This window comes from Aquila chrysaetos, chromosome 6 (genome assembly GCF_900496995.4).
Source record: "Aquila chrysaetos chrysaetos chromosome 6, bAquChr1.4, whole genome shotgun sequence".
Lineage (NCBI taxonomy): Eukaryota > Metazoa > Chordata > Aves > Accipitriformes > Accipitridae > Aquila > Aquila chrysaetos.
Genome location: NC_044009.1, coordinates 2810181 through 2833360, shown reverse-complemented (window position 1 = coordinate 2833360; position 23180 = coordinate 2810181). Strand labels below are relative to the sequence as shown.

General features: G+C 43.8%; 1 protein-coding gene across 5 annotated transcripts in view; it reads left to right on the top strand.

Moving 5' to 3' along the window:
* The first annotated feature begins 510 nt into the window (after positions 1-510).
* The window catches only part of MIB2 (MIB E3 ubiquitin protein ligase 2), a 52660-nt gene continuing 29990 nt past the window's right edge, over positions 511-23180 (top strand). For 3 of the 5 annotated variants that reach the window (XM_030017607.2, XM_030017606.2, XM_030017604.2), the window contains exons 1-4: positions 511-642; positions 1095-1228; positions 16814-17164; positions 17636-17807. In XM_030017607.2, the coding sequence (XP_029873467.1) occupies positions 16918-17164; positions 17636-17807 (419 nt within the window). In that variant the 5' untranslated portion in view covers positions 511-642; positions 1095-1228; positions 16814-16917. Of the gene's footprint in view, positions 643-1030; positions 1229-9843; positions 9979-16813; positions 17165-17635; positions 17808-23180 lie in introns of those variants that run through there. The other 2 variants (XM_030017603.2, XM_030017602.2) reach the window with 2 other exon arrangements.

Here is a 23180-nt window from a genome sequence, read left to right as displayed (position 1 = left end):
TACACTGAACCCCCAAATCTCCCTTACGGCGGCCTAAGTTATCCTAAAACCACCCCAAAACCCGCACACGCAAACGCTTTAAAAAGAGCGCTCCGGCACCCTCTCACGCTCCGCCATTCCCGCGGCTTTCAACGGCCGCTTTGCCTGCGCAGAGAAAACAGGGAACCATCCCAAATCTTTACTGTCCTGGAAGCGCCGGGCGAACCAGAAACACCGAGCACAGCCCGCCCCGAAGCGACACCGGGCCCCGTTTGCCAGCTTAAAGGCGGGAGGGCCGCGCCGGGAGAGCGGGAACCGGGCCCAAGGCGGGGCGGAACCACCGCGGCCTTACCCCCGGAGTTACCTCAGGGGGGAAACCCACCGCCAACCGGCACCGGGACCGGGCCGCGGGGTCCCCTCCCGCGGCCTCCCGGGACTTGTAGTCGGCGGGACGCCGCCGGCGGCGAGTGGGGCGGGCAGGGAACTACCTCTCCCAGCATGCCCCGCCGGCTGTCACCGGGCTGAGAGAGGCCTGGGCGGGGCGGGCGGCCCCGGGGGAGCGGGGTCGAACGGCGCCGCTGCAGCAGCAGCAGCAGCAGCACCCGAGGGGCGGCCGGTCGGCCGGTCGGTCGCCGCCGCGGCTCCTCGGCGGCTTCCCCGAGGGTAAGAGGGAAAGCTCCCGGGAGGGACCGGGACCAGGGAAGGGCGGGGAAGGCTGGCTGCCTCAGCGCGGTGCCGCCGACCGTGGGTGCGAGGCCACCTCACGGCCCTGGGCGGCGCTGAGGGCCGCCCCCCCCCCCCTTCCCTCAACCCCGGGGATCTGGCGGCCCTGGAGAGGGGGGGGGGGGGGGGGCGCCGAGCCCGGTGTGAGGCGGTCGGTTCCCGGCGGCGGGGAGGTTGGGGGAAAGGACGGCCGCCGGGCTGCTGGTGGTGGTGGTGGCTGTGAGGAGGTGTCTCCGCCGGGGGCGGGCGGGGGCTGCGGCCGGGCTTGAGGCCGCCGCTGGGTTGGAGTGTGGTACGGCGGAGGTCTGTGAGCGGGGAAGGAGGCGGTGGCGGCTGGCTGCAGCGATGGTGCCCACCTGAGGCGGTTCTCGTGTTTTCTCCTCTCCGCCTAGGCCGCTGGAGTAGGTCTGCTGCTCGGAGTCCCGCGCCGAGAATGAAGGAGGGAAGGAAGCAAACGCAGCCCTCGGCTAAGGACGGTGGCTTTCTGAACAGTTGCCTGGGTTCTGTTCTCTCTCGGCTCTGTCAGGTACGTGCTGGTTTTTTTCCCTTTTTCTTCCTTGGGCTAAGCTGGGAATGGGTCAGCTCCGAGTGGCCGGTTTTCTTTCTGCCACATTTAGCCAGGGTTGAGTCCGTAGCGGGGCGCGTCTGCTTGCTCCTAGTCCGGTTTTATTTCTTTTCTTCTGGGTGGTGAGTGCTGGCTGCCCTGGAGGATGTAAACATACATCCTGTTTTTCTCTTCTGAAACAGGTACTGCAGGTAAGTCCTCACTTGCTAAGGCGAGAGCTGAGTGCTGAAACGTTGGCAGTGATTCCTACTGGGCATTTTGTATCACTGGAGCATGTGCTGTGTGCTGAATATAACTCAGAACTGAAGCACGTGTGGCTTTTTCTCTCCTGTGTTTCTGTGATATTTGCAATCTTCCTGAACTGGGAAAGAGTCGTGAAAACAAGGGCCAAACTTAAACCTAGGGAAGATGGTACAGCTGCATTGGAAGCCTTACATATGTTTGTTCTGATTTCCCTGCAGACGCTCCATTCCAGAACTTACTTTCGGAATGCAACAAACTCTAATTTCTACCTCGCTTAGAAACAAGTGAGCTCTGGCTCACCTTCGTGGAGGTCACCTGAGCTTGGCTTTACTATTCAGCCTTTTCTCTTTTTGGCTAAGAGCCTCATTACAGCCTCCGCACTTCTCTGTTGATATAGGAGGAGTTTATTTGGCTCAAATGGGATACCATTCTTATTTCTCCTCTGTTTAAGAGCTCTTGGTTTCCTAAAACTATTTCCTATGAAGAGCAATGCAGTTGTTCATCCCTCTAGGTCCTTCCTCCGTACTTGATTACCTGTTGAATTTTTCATCCATGGTTTCAGGATATAGATGAGCGAATTGTCAAGGGATGCAATTACTGTAAATAACCCACATTACTCACATTGTTATGATCGGAATGATGTTGTGTGTCATGTTGATAATGGAAATCAGAAAGAGAAAGCTTCAATAGCCTTGGCAGAGCTAGAGAAGTTCTTGCCCTATTTTGAGCTTTGCTTTCTGCTCAGAGTTATAGGTGTCTCGGTTTGTGTCTGGAGCAGCTAACTTCCACTGGGCGGATGATGGTTCCCTTCAAGAAGTTCTTCCTTAAGGCAGCCAACTAATAGGGCAGTAGATTGGGTGTCAGGTGACTCACACTGTAGTCCCAGCTCTATCGCTGATCTATCTTAAGTACCTTATGCTTGTTTTCCATACTAATCTTGTCTATTTCTGTGGTGGAAGGACATGACTTCATTTAGGACTGGCAAGTCTGCCTGCAACATATTAATGGTTACCTAGTTGTCATTTAACAGCGTCACCACTGCTTCTGTTTTCTTGAATAATTATTCTCTTTTTAGGCTTCAAAAAGGTAAATATGTTTCCCATCCCTTTTCTCTTCGCACAGCACACCTCTCTGAGTCACTGATATGAGAAGAATCTTCATAATTGTATGATATTTGGGTTGGCTTAATTCTCTGCTTATTATGATATTGCTGTATAGCTTCATATGTTTTGACATTTATTTTGAATGAGTGTTTGAAGCTCTGTGACTGTGAAAATCCTGTGCCAAATTAGCGTATAAAGAATTTGTTATTTTCCTGCTTTGGTCTGCAATGGCTGCTAATCCATTGCTGGGATTGTTTGGAAGAATTGGGAGTCCATGCTAGCCTCTTTCCACTAAAACTTGGACAAATGTCTTGGAAGTTAGAAAAACCATGGAAGTACTACAAGTATGGTGGTTGCAATTGACTCCTTCCATTTTACTCTTGGAAAGGGGTATGTTCACAGCTTTCTAAGCTACCTTGATCAACAAGTGTGTGGCTACACGATCACCATGGGCTATTCAGAGCTGTGGCAGTTATCTGAAACAAGCTCAACTCTTGCCTTGAATTTGTGTAGCATCAGTATTGGTTGCTTGCAGAGGCCAGTCTTGGTTGCCTATGGTTTCGCTGAAGTTGTAGGCTTTCTCCAACTTGATAATTAAGCTCTCCTAGGTCATGTTGCCCCTGCCTGCCTGTTCCCATCAAATCTGTTTGCCTTGCTCATCATCTCTGATACAGAACCGCTCCTGGGCTCTGGCAGAATTCAGGGTCATACTGAATGTGACCATACCACTTGTGACAGCACTGATCACGCAGTTTCATTTCAAGTTGCTGTTTTCTAGGGATCCAGGAATAGAATGCGAAGTCCTGCGAGCAGAGTGTTTGAGTCCTAGTTGTTTTTCAAGGATCCTGATTTGTGGCTTATCAAGGGCATTTATGGAGGGGCCAGGTTGTTGTAATACAGTGTGCTCAGAGGAAAACCGATGCAACTTTCAGTACGCTCTCACTAGAAGCTCTGATTGGAGAGAGATCATTCGATACTCTTCTCTCCTTAAGGAAAGAGTGAGAAAGTGGAGTCTCTTGTTTCTTGGGAGATTTACAGAATTTAAATATTTCTGCTCCCTCTGTAATGAGAGCTGTAGTGGTGTTTGAAATTTCCAAGAATGTGGAACAAATCTTGTAGCGTTTAGGCTGGCTGTATGTGGAAAGTGGCATCACTGAAGTTAGGTGTGTGCTAGCAGGACAGTAAATGGCTTCATCTTAGACCTTGATCCACATTCCTTGACGTGACTCCAAGGAATGCAAGGATGTGTGCTGGATCATGGGTTGGTGCTTCCTCCCCTGCCCCTCCCCGTGACTAGCATGGGCCAGGCTGTGGAGAATAGAACTTGGAGCTAGGATATGTAAGCTTTGTTCCTGGCTCTGCTACCAATTCCATATATAACTATGGCTCCATTTCCCAGCTGTAAAGTGTTCTTGCTTTCTTTAAAGTACTCGGCTACCCAGAGCTGGAAGATAACATCTGTACTTCTAAAATGTACAAACTTATAAGAGAATTGGTGTGTGTGTGCTGACCCTCAAACCTTCATTAAGTACCAGGGAGGAAAGCAGCAGCTAACTACTCAATTCATTCTGCCTCTACGCAGCTTATGTCTCTCTAGCCAAAGGCATGTCAGGGTAGATTAGACTTAAACCTTTTGATTTGCTTTGAGAGCGCAGAACGGGCAAGTTCCAGGCTGAAAACTGACAGGAGTGCAATGTTGACCGTTCTGGAAGCCTGAAGGGGAATCTGAAAGTTGGTAGGATGAGCTATCGAGGCTCATCAGAGATTCAGCAAATTTTATGCTCCAGCTTGCTGGATGCCAGAGTCTGAAGTAGCTACTTTTCATTTTGAAAATTTGGAGGAAGTTGTGTTCCTAACTCGGATGATTTGTAATCCTATTGTATCGTCACTGCTGAGGGTACCGGAGTCTAAATACCTATGAACTGCCTTATCATGGAACCACAGTACTGTGTTTTCTCTAACCCACTATTCAACCGTGTATCTACCAGCAGGACTTCAGTGTTAATTCCTCTTGATTTTTGTACTCCTGCAGTAATGTTAGTCTTCTGGTTTTGAATAACTTGTGTGGAAACTTACTGCCTTTCTGGACAGGCAAGGTAATTGTGTAAATAGATTGGAGGATTATGAACTTTTAAGTGATTTAACCCGGATTTTCATGGTAAATAGGAGTTGACGGCTGGTGTGAGAGAGATGCTGACCTGAGCTTTACCTAGGGCTCAACACCATCAGCTCTGGGCCAGATGGTCTTGCCTCTGAGAAATGTATTAGAGCAATGTCTAAGTAAGGGCACAGTTGAAATCTGCTGCCAAGACAGACTTCTCGCTGTTGGAATATTTCTGTGTGGTCCTCTGTTTCTACGTGATTGAAAATAGGTCTGGAAGGGATTTTGATGAGGGCACCTAGTCCATCCTTTTCCACAAGGCATGATAAACTACACCGAAACCATTCCTGATAGATGTGTTGAGCTGGTTCTTTAAGTAATGGAGATTTTCTAGTTTCTCTGGATGGGTCGTATTTGACTTTATTAAACTTTTTCTTGTTTTATATATTGTGACTTTTGTCAGTGTTCTGAATGGGCACAAAAAGACCTGCTAGCAAGTGCAAGGAATGCCAGGTGGTTGACCATTGACCTCTTAATGCCAATGGCCAGAAAAGTGGTGGCAATTCTTGGCAGGGGAGGGGAGCCACTCAATGCAATGCTTGCGAGTTTTTTTTTGTGTTTTTTATGCCACAGGGATCTTCCATGGAGGGTATGGGAAAGTTAAAATACCATTCTCCCATTTTTTTTTCTATGTAAAGTGAAAAAGACCTTAATTCAAACTTAGCAAATAATTGCCTTTTTTTTTTTTTTTTTTTTAAACAACATCACCTGGTGGTTGTGTGTGTTTTTGTGCAGGGTGTGTGTTTGTTTTTGCTGTAATGCAATGTAAATTTGACTCTGAAATCTGCTATTGAGGAAAAAGTGGATTCTCATCAGCCTCAGCTACTGAGCTTTTCAAGGCTTGAGGCAGCAATCTGCAAACTGTCAGGTCCAATTAACGCAAATGGCTAGAGCTGTTTTTCTCCCTCCTGGAGAGAGCACAGTTCATCAGAAGCCAGAAGGAAATTTCATCGGGCTCATGAGCAATTATCTTGTGGGATGTAATAAGAGATCCACTAGATGCCCAGTGTGAACTTTCACTTATAATCACTCTTAATTCTCCAGTGGGCAGATGAGCACTGATTTCACCAATTTAAAGCCTGAAGTGTTCAGTAGAAGCTGGTAGAGGGAACTTGTTCTTTTGTAGGGTTTGACTGATGTTGACTTGTAAATCTGAATTTTGAACATCCCTGACCTGGCAAGAGGTATTCCACCTTCGTGTTGTGGGTTAAGCCTGGTAGGCAGCTAAGCAACGCGCAGCTGCTTGCTCACTTCCACCCCGGTGGGGTAGGAAAGAGAACTGGAAGGGTAAAATCGAGAAAGCACAACTTTATCAGGTATGGTCGTTGCTTGGGAAGGCAAACACCATTACTCCAAATGTCCCCCCTTCCTATTTCTTTCCCCTAGCTTTTATTGCTGAGCACGATGTCATATCAGATATCCCTTTGGTCAGTTGGGGTCAGCTGTCCTGGCTGTATTCCCTCCCAAATTCTCATGCATCCCCAGCCTACTTGCTGGCAGGGCAGCGTGAGAAACAGAAAAGGCTTTGACACTGTGTAAGCACTGTTCAGCAATAGCTAAAATATCAGTGTGTTATCAACATTGTTTTGGTCACAAATCCAAAACAGAGCATCATACAAGCTACTACAAAGAAAATTCCCTCTATCCCAGCCAAAACCAGTACACTGTGGTGTACCACGACTTACGTTGTTGGAAGCCTGTGACAGCTGTTTATTTTTGGCTTACTGGTGGTGTTTCCCAAAGGTTGTGTTTGCATTTGTATGTTTTAAAGCAAATATTGACCTACTGTGCAATCCAGTTTGTTTCACGGGTCTAGTCCCTTAGTTAGCACTGAGCTGATTCATTAAGAATAGTGTGCTATGTCTTTGCTCCTGGTAGATTGTGTGGCTGATGCTGTCACTTTCTGTTTAACTTATTTTGTTACTTGTTGCTTACAAAAATCCCTTTTTGGTCCTTAGAACTTGGTGACAAAACCAGTTTGGAATGAGGCTATGCAGGTGTGTGCTTGGTTTTTGAAGCAGGTTCACTTTTCTGTGTCTGCTGTCATCACAGGTGGGTTGAACTTTGAATAAAGTGAGAATTGAACGTTCAAGGCCAACTCAGTTCTGATTTGGTAGCTCTAGAAGACTATAAGCTTTTTGTGTGTGCCTTCACACCCAACTGGAAGAAGTTCTCTGATTAGTGTATTTCTTGACACTTCAGCTGTATTGAAGCTATGGTTTTTTGAGTCCCATCTGTGATCAAAATTAAGGAGAGGTGTCTTCTATCTGAGACTTCAGTTGTGGTGGTCCTGGATCTGAAAGTAGGCAGCACTTTTTGTCTGTTTAGTCTCAAAAGTACAGAGGACTTCACAGTGTTCAGGTGTAACAACAAAGGACTCTCAGCCCCAATGTTTGTAATTAAACCCAAGAAATTTTATATTTCAGAACAAGGAAAATAGAAGATAACCCTGCAGGGTCTTTTAAATACCATCTCACCCTTTGGAAGCATATGGGATGCTGACCTCCTTGGGGCGTGGAGCCAGTTTTTTCCTAGTGCATCCTCCTTGCAGTCCAGATGATAGTCCAGTCTATGCAAACTGTTAAACATGGAGGTACTGCCTTTCCATCTAAGGGACAAGTGATGGTGCCTGTGCATTTCATTTTCTTGTTTGCTATGATACATTTTCTTCTTCTGGTGATGTCTTGTACAGTATGAAGGCAGCATGGCCGTGAGACTGAGTCACTCCACGGGGATTATTGTAATCCGGTCCTTCTGGCTCTGCCATGGACAGTCTCAGAAGAATCACCGAGTGTTCCTCTGTCACAATTCTGAATGAGGATCTTGCCTTTGTCCAGTTATCTCTTGTGCTCTTCCTCAATTAAGCAGAGCCCACCTTTGACTGTGTTTCATGCAGCAGCTGGCTCAGTTGGCTTTTGTGTCAACTGGAGCTATTAGGTACTGCCGTACTTGCACATAATGAACCCAGAAATGTAAGATGTGTAGCTTCTCTATAACTTCTTCCATCTTTAGGATCTATTCTGAGATTGTTTGCCATTTTTTAGGAAACCAAAATGCTGGGGTCAAGCTTTGCAGAAGAGTTTGCACAAAACTACTGTTATTGAATACTAATAAATTTGCTGGTGCTTCTTTTAGGCCTGCATCCTTTAACAAGGTGAAAGAACAGATAGTAAGCCAGCATGATAACCACTGAAAGTATCGCTCCTACAATTTGAAAGGGAAGGCAATGTTCCCCTCTCACCATCACAACTCAGAGCTAGAATACAATCAGTGTAAATTGAATGTAAAATTCAGTTTAGGCAAAACAGATCAATGGGCTGGCATTTGTAAAGGACAAGTGTTGATTGTAGAGATAAAACGCACTCAGTGGGACCGTCTTTAAGCATAGCGCCTGGCTAGTTATTTTTAGCATTTCCTCACTCTATGTCCCAGTGTTTCAGGATGCGTGCCTGCTCTTACACAGTGAAGCTGAAATGACAAGATATTAATCCCTGAGCAGAGGCATATTAATCACCTGCTTTATTCTGTTGATGTAATACAGTTAAATATACTTGAGAGCAGGTGAGGTATGGGGCATGGAAATGGTTTAACCTCATGCAGGCTTTTTCTTGATTGATTGGTTTTAACAGTGGCAGCTGCACCATTTCTTTTTTTTTTTTTTTTTTTTCTGCTGAGAGTAATTTGTCAGTAGAATGGCTTCATTTATCTGCTATTGATATTTAAGCCACACAAACATCATCTGCTCTTCTCTCCTCCTCTGTGCCAGTGATGCCATTTTGCAGAATTTGGACTAAACAAAAATCCTGACCACATGACGAAAAGTGAAGCCAAGTTACCATTGACACCTTGTGGCTTTGCAGTGGAATATTAAACTATTCACTTCAGCCAATTCCACAGATCCTTTTGGTGGGCTGAGGGGAGGAATTAATGGGTTTAGTCTAATTTCTAGTGGTTAAGTTTGTCATATAGTTGCTGAGATGGTGTCAAGTCTTCTACCTTAGAAGATCCGCTAGTGCTGGGAACTAAGAGTTTGTGTCTTCTGTGCTGTAATCAGGCACTTTGGCTTTGCAATGCAACTGGGCTCTCTAGCCATCTCTGTGTTAGCCACAAAAGATCAAACCTTGGAAACTGCCTTCTCCAAAATGGAGAGTGGGGCCTTACTAGACTTTTAGTCTCAGTAGCTAAACAAGACCTGATCTGACAGTGCTGCTCTTTGTATGAGCGAGGGCTGTGGAATGAGATCTGGAAAACAATAAACAACTAAATGGGCCTGACTGCATGTTTTTCCACATCAAGAAGTGGGACTTGTACTAGTGCTGTGTTATGAGGTAGTATTAAAGCCCAGTGTTTGTGAATTAATAATTTATTGAAACAACTATTCTGAAAGCAAAACATCTTTATCATGTGTTAAAATTCAATATTAGCCCTTATATTAAAGTTATTTTTCTCATTTAGTTGGGGGTTTTGTATAGGTAATAGAAGGCATTATTACCAGGGAGCGTCTTAGAAGAGGCCTGCTAAGGCGGCAAGGGTTTTGTTTAATGAGTGGGGAAGCTATTTGAAAGTAAGAGACTGCCTGAGTTGAGGAGCAGGTGATAAACTTGGTTCTGAGAAATGGGAGAGAATTAGAATATGTATTTCTACGGGAGGATGTTTGGGCTCAATACAAATGGACTGCGTAGAAAGCCAAAGTTCAGAGTAGGCAAGGGGGGAGATTTGCAAGTGGTAGAGCTGGTTATTGAGCTGGTGTGAATTGGAGTTGAGATAATAAAATGCTGTGGGATAGGCAAAAGTCTCCAGACAGGGCCTCTGCTAGAAACTGGAGATTGAGTGTGTAGAGTTCAGGTGTGGTGGGAGCCAGGGAAGGCTTCCTCGGGGTTCGAAATTGCATAAAACAGTGCACCTGGGACACTGCAGCCAGCTGGCAGCAATAAGGACTAACGGCTCCTAGCCTCACCTGGGAGCCAGGAAGGGGCAAAAGCTACAAAGTGGTCTTCATACAGTGGTAAGTCAAAAAGGATTACTTACTGTGTGTTTTGCTGGTTTTCTGGTCTGCTTTTGTTTAATAGTGAATATATCTGTGGGAATTGTGTGTATCCTCGAGAGAAATTACACTGCATCCTGTTAGTGAGAGCACAGGCGTGTGTCCGCTGCTGTGCTGTCCTGGGGTCTTACTGTTTGCTGAGGAGAAAGAAAAGCGAAGGGTAAGTCTGAATTTTAGTTTATTGGCATGAATACTAGCTTTGGTAATTAACTTAGCAGCTTTGAGCCTCGGTCAGAGGTATTTGATCCTAGTTGTTGACTGTTATTAAAGAATACAAAAGTATTTCTGTATTGCAGGTAGGGAAACTGGGGTAGGGAACAATGCTTAATTGTGTAGATAAGCCTTGGCCAGGCATTTAGCTGTTCAACTTGGGTTGGTTTCACAAAAACACTGCTTGTGTCAGGAAAGGGGGAAAACCCTGCCAAGCGAATGCCTGTAGGAGTAGTGCTGAAAAGCAGCTGCATACCCACAGCAGAAGTTCTTAAGCCAATATGAGCTGACTTAATTTAGCCATTACACCTAACTTGTTTGGATCTCTGTTGATGTTCCTAGTGCAAGGATATACAATAGTAAATCTTGAAACGATACAGTAGTGGTAGTTAATCAATCTAAATGTTTAATGGCTTGATATGACTTTTTAAAATGGCACTGTGTCTCTGAAGTTCCTTTGGAAGCAAGCAGTTAAAATGTGGTGTGTGTGTATGGTGAGGGGTTAAAATAAAATATTTAGAGTGATTAGGAACCACTTTGGCAGCTTAATAATACAGGATGGTTGAAGAAACTGTTCCTGACTGAGTCAGGTGCCTCTCTGCTGCCTGTTTTAGTTGGGAGCAGATCCTTTTGATCCCTGCCTTGAACTGCAGACCTTTGCTTTTGTGCAGAATCCCAGTGCAATGAGCAACGAGGCCAGCAGGACCACCACCACTGTCCTTTGGTATCTTGTTGTTGAACTGTCTCCTGAAGAATGAACAAACATCATTCTGATTGCTTGCTTGTGCTGCAGTGAAATTGTTCTGGATTTCTTCTGTTGCAGGCGATGTTGATGTGCTCTGTTCCAGGCTGCCTGTGCTAGATGTCTGTAAACATTTTATGAGGTTTGCCCAGTCTGCATTGGGATCAAGGAAGGATAAAGCAAGAGGCGTTTGTCTTGACAGAGTTCATTGACTTGCAGTTATTTTGCTGATGTCAAGTGAATAGTGTCTACGCACAGTGCCCTAGCTCTGCTTGGTATGCTTTCCTCTTGCCTGAGAGAGATGAGTTGAGGATCAAATACTGAAGCACAATTCCACTCATTTGCTAATAAAATTCACAGCTGGAATGTCCCTGGCATCCCTTTGTTCTGCTTGTTAAGTCCTTAAGAGCACCGATCTAATCAGTACTGATCCAAAAGGATCATTGTCCGTTTCAGTGATCCCTGTGAATGTTTGCGTTCATTTCATCTGGTTACTGCCAATTGCAATTATTGATTGTTACGGTTCTGTTAGTTACAGTCTGTTTTCCTAATCCTTTCAGTGCTTTCTCTTGCTTTTCAATGGAAGAATCTCATCAATGGTAATTTACTGTGCTGCTATCACTACTTCTGCCTTCCCTGTTTCACAGAGAATGAAAGACTATAGAGGTAGCTGGGGTGTAAGCTAACTCCCAGTCTGTTGCAAGTTAATTTAATAAACTCAAGCCTGTGTGTAGTTGTTCTTGTGCTGCTTGCTCACTATTTGTACGAGAGGGGAACTCGGGGCAGGAGAAGGGGTCTCAGAAGGCAGGCTGTAAAACTCTTTAGATCCTCTCCTAATTAAAATAAGCTGCTTTACCCCCCTCTGCATTGTGCTGAGGATGCCAGAACTTAATTTTCTTACTCATTGCATTGCATACCATGTGCAAAAGGTCATGTGGAAGAATGGGTTTATAGCTCCCTAGTAGTGTCATGGGGGCAGCGTGAACACAGCATGTGTTGAATCAACAAATACTGAGTTTCAAGAAGCATTGATCTGCTTGCTTTTGTCAGGCAGAGGACAGAGTGTTTTCTCCTCTTAGTAATGTTATGTATTTTCTGTCCCTGAATGGGAATTTATGGAGGAAATCTTGACTCCTGTGACAACGGCCCAGCCCACTCAGGATTCACTAAGGTGAAGGTTTTGCCCCCAGCTGGTAGTCTCTAGCCCTGTTCCAGTGTACCCCATTTGCATAGTTATGTTCACGTCAGAGGCCCAGCACTTACGTTCAGGAAAATGCACGTGAATGAGAGCCTTAAGGAGGATGCAAAACATTACTGTGAGGGAATTGCACGTGGTCTGGTGCTGTGGCTATCTGGGCAGAATTCATGGCTTTTAAAGCATAAAAATAGTGATGCTCACCGAGGCCGTTCTCCAGGGAATCTGACCTAGGCACGTCTGTCTCCACCTGGCTGGAGAGTAGAGCTGGGAGTCTCTTGAGTGCTGTCTGGAGGGGACAAGGTGGCTCCTCGCTCGCTATCAGCCTGGTGCAGATGTCAGGGGGAAGCAGGTTCTGGCCCTGGGTGACTGCCTCGGCTCTCAGAAGGAAACATGGCTTTTATCTCGGCTCAGGGCTGTGGAAATAGGCTGGGCCGGTGCTTCAGGGCTGGGCTAGCCTTGAGCTGCCCCTTTAGGGGCGATGTCAGGAGCTGCCGAGGGTGGATGGCAGGAGGCCCGTTGCTTCGGTTCGTTTGCTGTCCCAGCAGCCCGCCCGCCTGGTCTCCGGTGGGAGCAGGGCTCTTCCCCTGCCCTAACGCACCTGGGCCGGGTCCGAAGGATCGAGTTGTCGCGTCAGTTTTAGCGGTTTGTAGCCCGCGTGTGTTTTGTGTTCCTTGGAAAAACCACCGAAGAGCAAGGGGGTGAAAGTAAGTAGGTGGCGTGAGCTCTTTGGTAGGTGTTGGATGCTGCAGATCTTCAGTTATTAGAGAGATCCAAAATACCAGACTGTACTGAGGAGGAGGAGTCAAAGAGAATAAAAATGATAAGAAATGAGGGATGATGTTATTTGCCAAAATGCTTAGCATAATAATGACTTCTTTGGGGGCTTATGAATTAACAGTTGGGAAAGCTTGGTGTTTCAGGCTCAAGGGAGCTGCTGTGGAAGAGACCCAGTAATAAAAGTTCTGCTGCAGCCATGTCCGTGTGTGTTCACAAAGGATGGTCAGAAACTAGAGGTATATTGAAGTTTGAGCTTTGCGAGCTTGGGCTGCTCTTTTGAAAAAGTGTGTGATTTGCATTGTCCATAGCACTTAAGGAAGCATCCTTAGGATAGGCAAAGCTCTCTAAGGTGGAGTAGTTCACCTGAGAATACAATTCAAACTGTGGAGTAGGTGTAAAGGAGAAAACAAAGCTGCTTTAAAGAAACCCAACAAAATGGAACAAAATCACCTGCATCTTCCTCTGTTTACCATAGGGTTCAAATAACCTGATAACCGAGCTACAAGCACTGATTTTGTCAATCTGCTTACACCACTGTTCGGTTCTATTTACTGTGTAGCTAGTACAGGAGCAACCTTTGCCTCTTACGAGATGGATATTAGGTTGCCTCTAGAGCACCTTCTACCAACAGCACAGTTTGAATATTGGCAGAAAGTTGCAACGATTATTGCAACTAAAATGTTGCGGACTGAAGGCACGAAAGTATTTTCCCTTTGTTCCAGTTAAGTGTTACTGGGATTTCCTAAGAATGGACTCCTAGATTACACCTGGGCTGTTCTTTCCTGTGTCACAGTAGATGAGGTCAGAATGTTAGGTCAGGATTCAGAAATATGCTTGTGTTTTATAATGGATTATTTGTTCACAGTTACTTTGAAATCCCACAGGAAACTGATGTTTTCTCTGTGAATCATTTCTGGCAGCTATACCTATTCCAGCTTCCCTGGAATAATTATGACCCAGACAGCATCAAGCGAGGAGTATTTGTTTCAATGAGTGAAACACTTCCACTTAGGAAGTAAATAATGCTGATCTCTAGCAAGGTTCAGACTGCGTGAGCATTGTAATTCATCTCGTAAAGATTTTGAATGGTTCTTTACTCTTGTTATGCATCACCCCTGCAGATTAGATGGGAATGCAGAATGCATTTGGTGCCGCCTTATGTGGAAAATGGAGTATTCACGTTAAGAAGACAGCCTTCAGATTAGTGAGCAAGGGATTGCATACAGGTCACTGCAGCACAGACAACTGTTAACTAGTATTCAGCATCACAAGTGTGCAGTTGAACTACAATAGCTTCCTAGAGCTGCGGGATGAGTACATGTGCAGCTCTTTTATGAGCTGTAGGGACCTGCAGAACCAAGGGAAGCTTGATGCCTGTGGCAGCAGTAAAACTCTGTTCCCATCTGGATCCAGGTTATTATGGGCTACTAATTAGATGGGGTTTTGTTCTTGCAACTTGGTACCTGTGATATTGACAGAGATTGCTGTCTACTGGCACTTCTGCGACAAGATGTCTGATGTTGGTGTGTCATGTTGCATCTGTAAGTAAATTCACAGTGCAGTGAAATGATGCATTTCTCCAGGACTCTATGTGGAAAGTGTCTTCATGTAGCTTTTGTATTTCACTGGCAGTTTAAAGAAGTGATCTCCATAGCATCGATGTCAGAAAAGTAGTGGGAAGGTGCACAGAGAAAGTGTGGGTTTGCCTGTATGTAGGTCACACATTTCTAGGACCAAGGCAGTTCTGACTTGAGGTTGATACTCTGTGTTTGACTGCTCTGTTGAGCATGTGTCATGATATATAGTGTGTCAGCCTGCTCTGCTGTTTTCAGGTAGCAAGGCATCATCCTCCTTTATACTGCGGTGACATAAATTTTATGGGTTTGTGGCACAGCCTGGAATATTCTTTTATGATGAACAATTTTTGGAACTGGCATTGCCTTCCTTGAAATGCTGAGAGTTCTGAAGCCTGTGAGGTTTCATTCATTCCTGGGGAGAGGGAAAAGGTCCACTGAGATAGCATAAGACTCTTAAGGTTGGGGAGTGGCACTCTATGCTCATCTAAAAAACCGTATGGTATTTGTTGTTTTGCGCTCTAAGCATGCCATTCCTTTTCCCACTGTTATGACCTCCCCTTACCTTCCACCAGTTCACTTGGATGAAATGGGAGGGGTGGTGGTGGTTGTTGTTTTTAAGGAAAAGCCATGTAGCAATAATTGAACTGTGCTTCTCTTGTACCTTTGTATTGTTGGATGTTTCCATTTGTTTTCTCTGCAGTGGGTTTGACTGTCTTGACTGGTTGATTGCACCCTTTTAAAAAAGCAGTTTTGCCTCTTAGTTAAAGCAATAAATTGTCCATTTTATTAATCTCTGATCTGGAGAAAGAGGGGATTGTACAAAACTCATTAGGCTCTGCAATGCTTTCTAAAAACTGTATTCTTTCTTTTTGATAATTTCTGCTTTGATAAAGACAGTAAACACCAGTGCACCTTAAACTCAGCAATGTTACCTCTACAAAGGAAGTCTAAATGAAAGTATTGCCCAAGGCATCCTTTAGTGATGATTAGAATGAAAGATGACATGAAGTTCACAAGGACGTTTGCTTTTGATGTTGCTCTCATGTGAGAGGTGTTTGGATGTCACACTGATGCGTAGCAGGAAAAGTCTGAAGCTAGAGAGATGCTAAAGCTGAGCAGAAATCGGGCTCTTTCTGCTTGCTAGAAACTTGATTTTGCATCAAACTACTCCTCCATACATTTAAAAGGGGATGTTTGGCTGGAGGAAGAGTTTATTTTTAGGCCTCAGTGGTTTCAGTTGCTTTATTGGTAGGTGGTAGTGTTAACAACATGTCACATGGCACAAAGCTGCTCCTATTGCCGAGTCTGAGTACACATCCTATTAGCCTGTCAGCTAAACCAGGTTTGTCAGCCTGGTTTGAACTGGCTCTGTGTCATGGCAGTTGGTAAGATTTGTGGTGCTTTTGGAACCTGCACTATTTGGCCCTTGGCATTCTGTTGTTTGGTGGGTTTTTTGGTTTTGTTTTGTTTTTTTCAAATTTTGAGAAAATTTTGGATGTTATGGATAGCTTGAGAGGAAGAGGGAGACCCAGGGATGCCCAAAGATAAAAGGATGCTACAGTAGATTTTTCCAGAAGTCAAAGCAGCAGCTTGGCCCTAAATATCAAAAGCCATGCTCCCTGTGTCGTAGTCTTCTAGTAAAGAGGTAAATGAGGCTTTGACATTCTATTTGATTTAATTAGAAGTTGTGGATGTGCTTGCTGCACCTGTGTGGTATTCACCTCATTTACCAATTGTCGTGGCAACAGTTGGAAAGGTTATCCCAAGCTTTTACTGATCTCAGCACAAAAACTGCAGTGCTTATTGCAAGTAAGTGATAACCGTTCCCTGTTCCTGCTGTAGCTAGCATGGATAAATAGCAGCAAAAGATTGACTTTTCTCTGACATTGGCGCTTTTTAAAAAACTGCTATTACTTTTGGCAAAAAGACAAAACATTTCTTTCATATACCTCTTTAAAACTTCCTGTATCCCAAAATCAAAACCAAAACTAACTTTCTGGGCAAGAGAAACTCAACACTGCAGTATTACGTGGTAAGATGCATATAAAGAGTCTTCCTGAAAAATAGACTGGTATTATTGTTTTATTGTTAAAATCATGCTGCTGGTGTTTTTCTGGTCATTTCTTTCAACTCTATTTACTGTGCTTTTTTGTTTCTGTTGCCACCGTGTCTCTGGTAGCTGTTGTGCATATTCCTGAATTTGAAATCAAGGGCTGGTACTGGAGTTTTGTAAAGACTTCTTACCCAGGTCTCTTCCCTCATACCCAGCGCTCTGGAATAAGTCTTTTGCCTATTATGCAGGTATTTCTGTGTCTTGGAAGTCTGGCTAGTTGGTGTATCCTTCCCATCTGTGCTGAAGATGTGAGGATCCCTGTTTTAAATAAAGTACAGATTTATCTACTCAGCAGTCAGGCCTCTTCCGTAGCCAGGTCATTCTGGAGAAAATGTGGTGTGTTGAGTGGCATCACTTAATTGTATGTTGTCTTATTAGGTGTGCTGAACATGCAGCCGACGATGCTTGATGTGTTGCTGATGATACCGCCTGTCTCCAAGACCCCTTACGTGGAAGAATTTTAGGGGTTGCTGTGCAGATCGATGGACTTAGACCCCTATGCCAGCATGCAGGTTGGGATGCGGGTAGTTCGTGGAGTGGACTGGAAATGGGGCAGCCAGGACAGCGGCGAAGGGAATGTTGGGACTGTGGTAGAGATTGGTCGGACAGGCAGCCCAACCACTCCAGATAAGACTGTGGTCGTGCAGTGGGATCAAGGCAACAGAACCAATTACCGGACTGGATTCCAAGGGGCTTACGACCTTCTTCTGTATGATAACGCACAAATAGGTAAGTATAGTGTGGACAAGAAGCACAAACACTATTGCTGTAAATCCATCTACTTTAGCATATGTAACACCTGCCTCATGTGCTAGCTGGAACGTTAAGCCTTTTGCAGCTGCCTGTGGACTGATGCTGAGCAGCAGTGTATGCTCAGCCAATTCATGACAATGAAATTCCTGTTTGCTTCTATGCAAAGGCTCTTCTGCACTCTTTCTTTATCTGTGAGTCTGACTTTTGCTGATTTTGTCATTCTGTTCAATTCTGGCATGACTTTTAGGATTAGAGTCCCTTAAGCCAGAAATTGGATACTTCATATTACACATATCACTGTATATTATTGCATCATCTTCAATACATGCACAGTACATGATTTTTTTTTTTTCCTTAAAATATGCTGATGCAGTTCTAAAAGCCTGGTCAGCCTGGTTTCTCTGGATCATGTGTGGATCTTATATTCCTTTGCTTTTGTTCCCCTAGGTGTCCGTCACCCTAACATCATCTGTGACTGTTGCAAGAAGCATGGTATACGGGGAATGCGGTGGAAATGCAAAATGTGTTTTGACTATGACCTGTGCACACAGTGTTACATGAACAACAAGCATGATCTGTCTCACTCCTTCGAGCGCTATGAGACAGCGCACTCACAACCGTAAGTGGTGTTATAGGGGAAGTCCAGTTAACCACATTGACATTTATAGGTCACTGTTCTATGATAGTGGTCTCCAAAATGGAGTGTGCATGCCCCAGGGGGTGTGCAAGATGATCCATTGAGGTGCAGGAAGAACATAATAGAACTTCACTAGTACATGTCTGTATAATTTATAAAGAAATAAATGTACATATATTGGAGAGTGCTCAAAATTTTTTACTGATAAGATTGCATGATCAAAAAAGTTGGGGGACCACTGTCCTACAGAATAGTGTAAGGCTGGATCTGGGACTTCTATGGAGCTGCTTGAAAAAAGACAGCAAACAGAATTCAGCAGAATTTTTCTGAAAAATTAAATTAAGGTGAAAATTCAAAATGTTTGTCTGCTCTGGTCGTCCGCCCCCACCCCCAATTAAATAATTTCTTAGACATGCTTTGCTATCTGCTGTTGTCAGATAACTGAGCGGCCACAGGGAGGCTGATGGGAATCTTGCACTCCCAAATTGTAGATCTCTTCTCACGGTCTATACTGTTCACTGAAGAACACCACCTTCTCATTTACTCTGTACTCTGCACATTAGCATTATTGGAAGTGAATGCTGCACTGATGCTTGTGGAACAGTATCCATAATTTTATGCTCATTCATGATGTGCCGAAACATGAGGTCTGTTCTCCTGTCCTGAGGAAGAACTGAAAAATAGTCTCAACAGTAGTTTCATTTATGCCTCCTAAGGTGGGCATGAAGATGAATCTTGTAATTCTCTTGCCTTTAGGAAAAGTAATAGGAAATCAGATCTTGTCTCTGTCATTGATTTTCTTTTTTTTTTTTTTTTTTTTCCTCCCCTTGAAAAATCACTGTGCATTGCATCCGTCTGTGGAATGAAAAGTGTAATTACTTTGCTAAAGACAGTGGTGTCAGATTTGCAGCTGTTTTTCCTCCCATATGGGAAGCACTCCCTGGAGTTGATTACCATAGTTTTGCCGGTGTGGTTGAGCCAGAATTCTGAGTGCTAGCAAAGGGATAGATGTTGCTGTCCAAAGATGTCCCCTCTGAGCTTTGAGGCTTGTGTTTATCCACCAGATTAGGATGCTTCTCAAGCTTGTGTTAATATGACAAGCCAGCCAGATCCTATTGTGAAATGAGCTTTGTGATTTCATATCTATATAAAAATATACATATATTTTTTTTCTCTCTCTGTCTCTGAATATTATAGTTAGCTCCAAGTAGTTACTCAGAGGTGCCTCCTTGTGATTTTAATTGGAGCTTTAGGTATGCTCTGCTGTTTAAGTACATAATTGTCCTTACACTTAAAAGTAAAGAAGTAGGCAACAGTTACTCTAAGAGGCTGCACTGTTGTGGAGCAGTCCAAATTTTTTGGCCTTTGCATGTGTTCTCCATGGCACTGCACAGTGCTGCATTCTCTTGGGCAGCAGGTCAACTCTGTTGCCTTTCCTGCCCCTCATCAGGAACACCCCAGAATGCTATCGTTTATCAAAAGGCAGATTGCTAGGCAATTTCTCCCCAGGAGTCTGACCCTCTGCAGAACTTGTTTCCTTTTCTGAGGAATGTGAATGGTGAAAGATGTAAATAGAGCAATTTTTCCTTTCAAAGCTTGTATCTGATCTGTGTCCAAGCTGCCGTTTGAATTAGGCAGTAGAGTGCTCGCTGTCAGTGTGAAAACAGAGCTTGGAAGACTGCCAGTAAACTTGCCAGACCTACTACTGTCCTATGTGAGTTGTTTGACTTACACAAAACACTGCAGCACCACTCTGGAATGTTACTGAAGCACTGGAGGGCTCTTTAGAGGTAGATGTCCACTAGAGCAGAACTTGATGTCTGATGATGCTTGCCTCTTAATAGCTTTTTGGTTTGTTTCATTTGTTTTTTTCCTAAACTGCTTTGCTTTTTTCTGCGAGTGTGGTTCATTCAGTGGTTAGAGAAGACGTGACATAAATTAACTTTTTTTGAGTTGACAAAAGGAAGTCTAGACATAGAGTCTATGATACTAAGTCTTGTTAAAGTAGCAGTATTCTTATTTACGTTACTATGTGTTAGCAGGAGCAATGATCTTCCTAATACCAAGCAGCTAATTAAAAAGAAAAAAGAAAAAGGGTGTGTGTGTGACATCAGGGACACAGCATGAGCCTGTCAGATGTGGCACTGGTTTCTGGGAGCCTCAGTAAGGCGTAAAGGAAAAAGCAGCAGGAATTGTAATTGGGTAATACAACATTTTTCCTGCTGTTCCTATGTGGCAGGAATTGAATGTAGCTGTGCTGAGGGATGGAGAGAAATTAGAAACCCTCAAAGAAGCAGCTTCTGGTTGTGGAAAGCTGCAATTTTAAAGATGAGTGAAAGGTACATATTGTGATTCTTAAAAGTCACTAAGCTTTTGGAGAAAACAAGCTGTCAGAAATGCTTTTTGTTTCAGTCGTTTGACTGAGTTGGATGGTAGAATACTGTACTATAACTGCAACGCATGTGTGTTTCATGCAAGAGCTTTCGTACAGGGAGCTGGCAAACAAACAATTTTACTCAGAAATGTCTTGCAGTGCAGGAGCAGGAAGAAGTAGGAACGCCTTTGCTTTAATGCAAATGTAATCCTATGGTTTGTTAGTTTAGTGTTCTGAAGATTGCTCTGCATTAAGAATTGAGTGTTTGAATTAAAAAAAAAAAAAAATGAAATGAGGGGCATGGAGGGAGATCACCTTTGAACAATGCCATAGAGAGGATTTCTTTGGAATAACTGAGGTCTGAGCTGTAAAGACACATTGCCTTAGGCAATGCAGCATCCTTTTCGAAGAACAAAAATTGCGTACTTATGACTCCCTAGGACTATTGCTTAGATCACGCATCTCTATTTTTCAGCGTAATAAAATAGAAGAGAAAACCTTTGGCAGTTCCCCCAGGCCCAAAAAAAAACAAACAAACCCCAAAAAACCCTGTGTGTTTAAGAAGACATAGTAACTGCTGTGTGGATTTGTTTTTTCTTGAGGTTTTGTTGCTACCCGCTGTTGTTTGAATGGCTATGAAACACAGTATGAGTCTCCTTTAGAGATCAACATTGTCTCACCTCCTTTCTCTGGCAGGGAATGGGTATCTTTTGGTTCTTTACAATGAGCCTCAAACACAGTAGTGTGTTGCTTTCAAGACCCAGGCAAAGTGCTGTGATGAGCACGCTGGAGTGTTAATTAGTCAGAAATCTTACAAGGGGAGTGGATGGAGAGACAGCCCACCAAATTTGACAGCATCCCACGATCTTGGTTTTGCATAATGAAGGAGGGGCTACTTATATATCTTGATTGTAGTCCTTGGCTTACCATCAGTGAGATCAAATGTAGAAGAACCATGGAATGCAGCTGTATTACGCAGCTGTCACATCAAATGTCTCTTTATAACCAAAGATCAAGAGCTGGGAGTTTCCAGTCCCTCCGTGGTCTCCGTTCTTACTCCGTGGTGAGAGAGCATCACCATGCATCCCATCTCACAACTGCTACCATTGCTGATCCTTTGACAGAGGAAACTAAGGGCTCGAGTAGGACAATTTCAGAGATTGCAGTGTGATGTCCTTGCGCAGCAAATTGCTACCACCTGCACTGCTGTTGCCAGACCCACCACATGGCACCTGTGCAGCTAAACCTAGGCAAGGCCAACACAGAACTGTTTGTAGCAGCTCGCTAATCCTAGGGTTTAAGAGGCCTTAAGCCCAGACAGATGCTGCAGAGGGTTCCCAATCAGTTTTCTAAAGAGGCTTTGAAGACACCTTTACCTGAATGCTATTTCAGGTCTTAAATGACCTGAGTTGGAACCTCTGGTGGCAGGGAGTACTGATTTTTTTTTTTTTTTTTATATTTTGCCATTTGAAGTAAAATAAAATCTCTTCCTGGCATCTGCCAATAGCTGGTAGTTTTTATTGGTCTTGTTTGGTTCGAGTTTTATGGCTGTTTTGGGAGAGGCTCTCATCCTTAGTTTAAAAGGATGGACAGCTCAGTTTCAGTAAAGACCTTTTTTTGCAATTGTGTATCCCTTTGCTTGAATATATGCCTAGTAATTGGAAGATAAATCGGCGTCTGTAAGCAGGATAGCAAAGCAAAACTCATCAGGTGTATGTTAGGGCTGGAATAGTCAGGCACGCTCTGGTGAGTTCTGCAAATAATCAAGTCTGAGATAATCTTCCTCTCATACAAAATACTGGTATTACCATATTCAAGTGCAAAAGCAGCAATGGCATTTTGTATGCATCGCCTTCTCAAGGATGATGCAAAGTTGAATTTCAGTAGGGGATGAGGTGCATTTTACCCAGGCTATTTTCTAGACTTCGCTCACCAATAAATCACAGCCTTAACAATTTTTCAAAAGTCCTCTTTTTTTCTGGAGAACAATGGAGTTGGAGGAGCCAGCAAACTACACAGGGAAATGTTTTGTGTAATCAAGCATAAGAAATACAAATATTTTCTCACATTGTGTTTTATACTGTTGTCAAAACAGAGTTTGGTGTTATTTTCAGCCATAATTCTTAAACCAGGTCTGTCTAGTCTAGTTACCAGTTGGATTTCTAAATCAGATACATTACAAGAACAAGTGCATGCTATCATTGAGGTATGCATGTGCAATGCAGACTCATTGAAGGCAGCTTTAATAATCCTGCCTTCCATCTGTGACTGCTTATACTCTAAGCCTGAGCTGATATAGCAGCTGAGTGACAACTGCTGGGTGTTTGATTACTAGGCAATAAAGGGGATGCAGGTTTATTTACTATAGTAATCTCTTCAACATGTGTTATTTATGCAATGTCAGTTTAAGCTGCTAGACTAAGAAATTTTGGTGAGTAGCATTTTGAATCAAGTCTGGCTCTTGTGTCATGATGTGATTGTTTCCTAACTGGTTTTAAAATGCTCGTTAAGTATTAATGCATTTATTAATATGAATTTATTTATTAATTCTATTAATGAATTAGTATAATTTTACTTTTTAAAAAAACACCATAATTTACCAAGTAAAATACCTAACTGTGCCTCCTTAAAAAAACATGTACATTGCAGAACACTAGGGCATATCCCCATACTAGGGCTTCCCTTATTTAGTTTGGAATATCCTGTTTGATTTGTGGAATAGGGATTAAATTTCAGTGACATATTTTATCTTTATCTTTTCTGGAATTACATGATCAAAACTGTAAGCAAGAGAGATCTTCACTAAAGCATCCTTAGCCTGTGTTTTGAACTAATAGTCATGTTTAAAAGACGATAAGACATTTCACTTTGCTCACCAGTGCTTCTGTATCGTTCTCAGTACAATATTCCGCCATTAAAGGCTGCGTATAGACATCTCTGAGAGCATAGTTGAGAAAACCTTCTGTCTGCAATACAGTGTT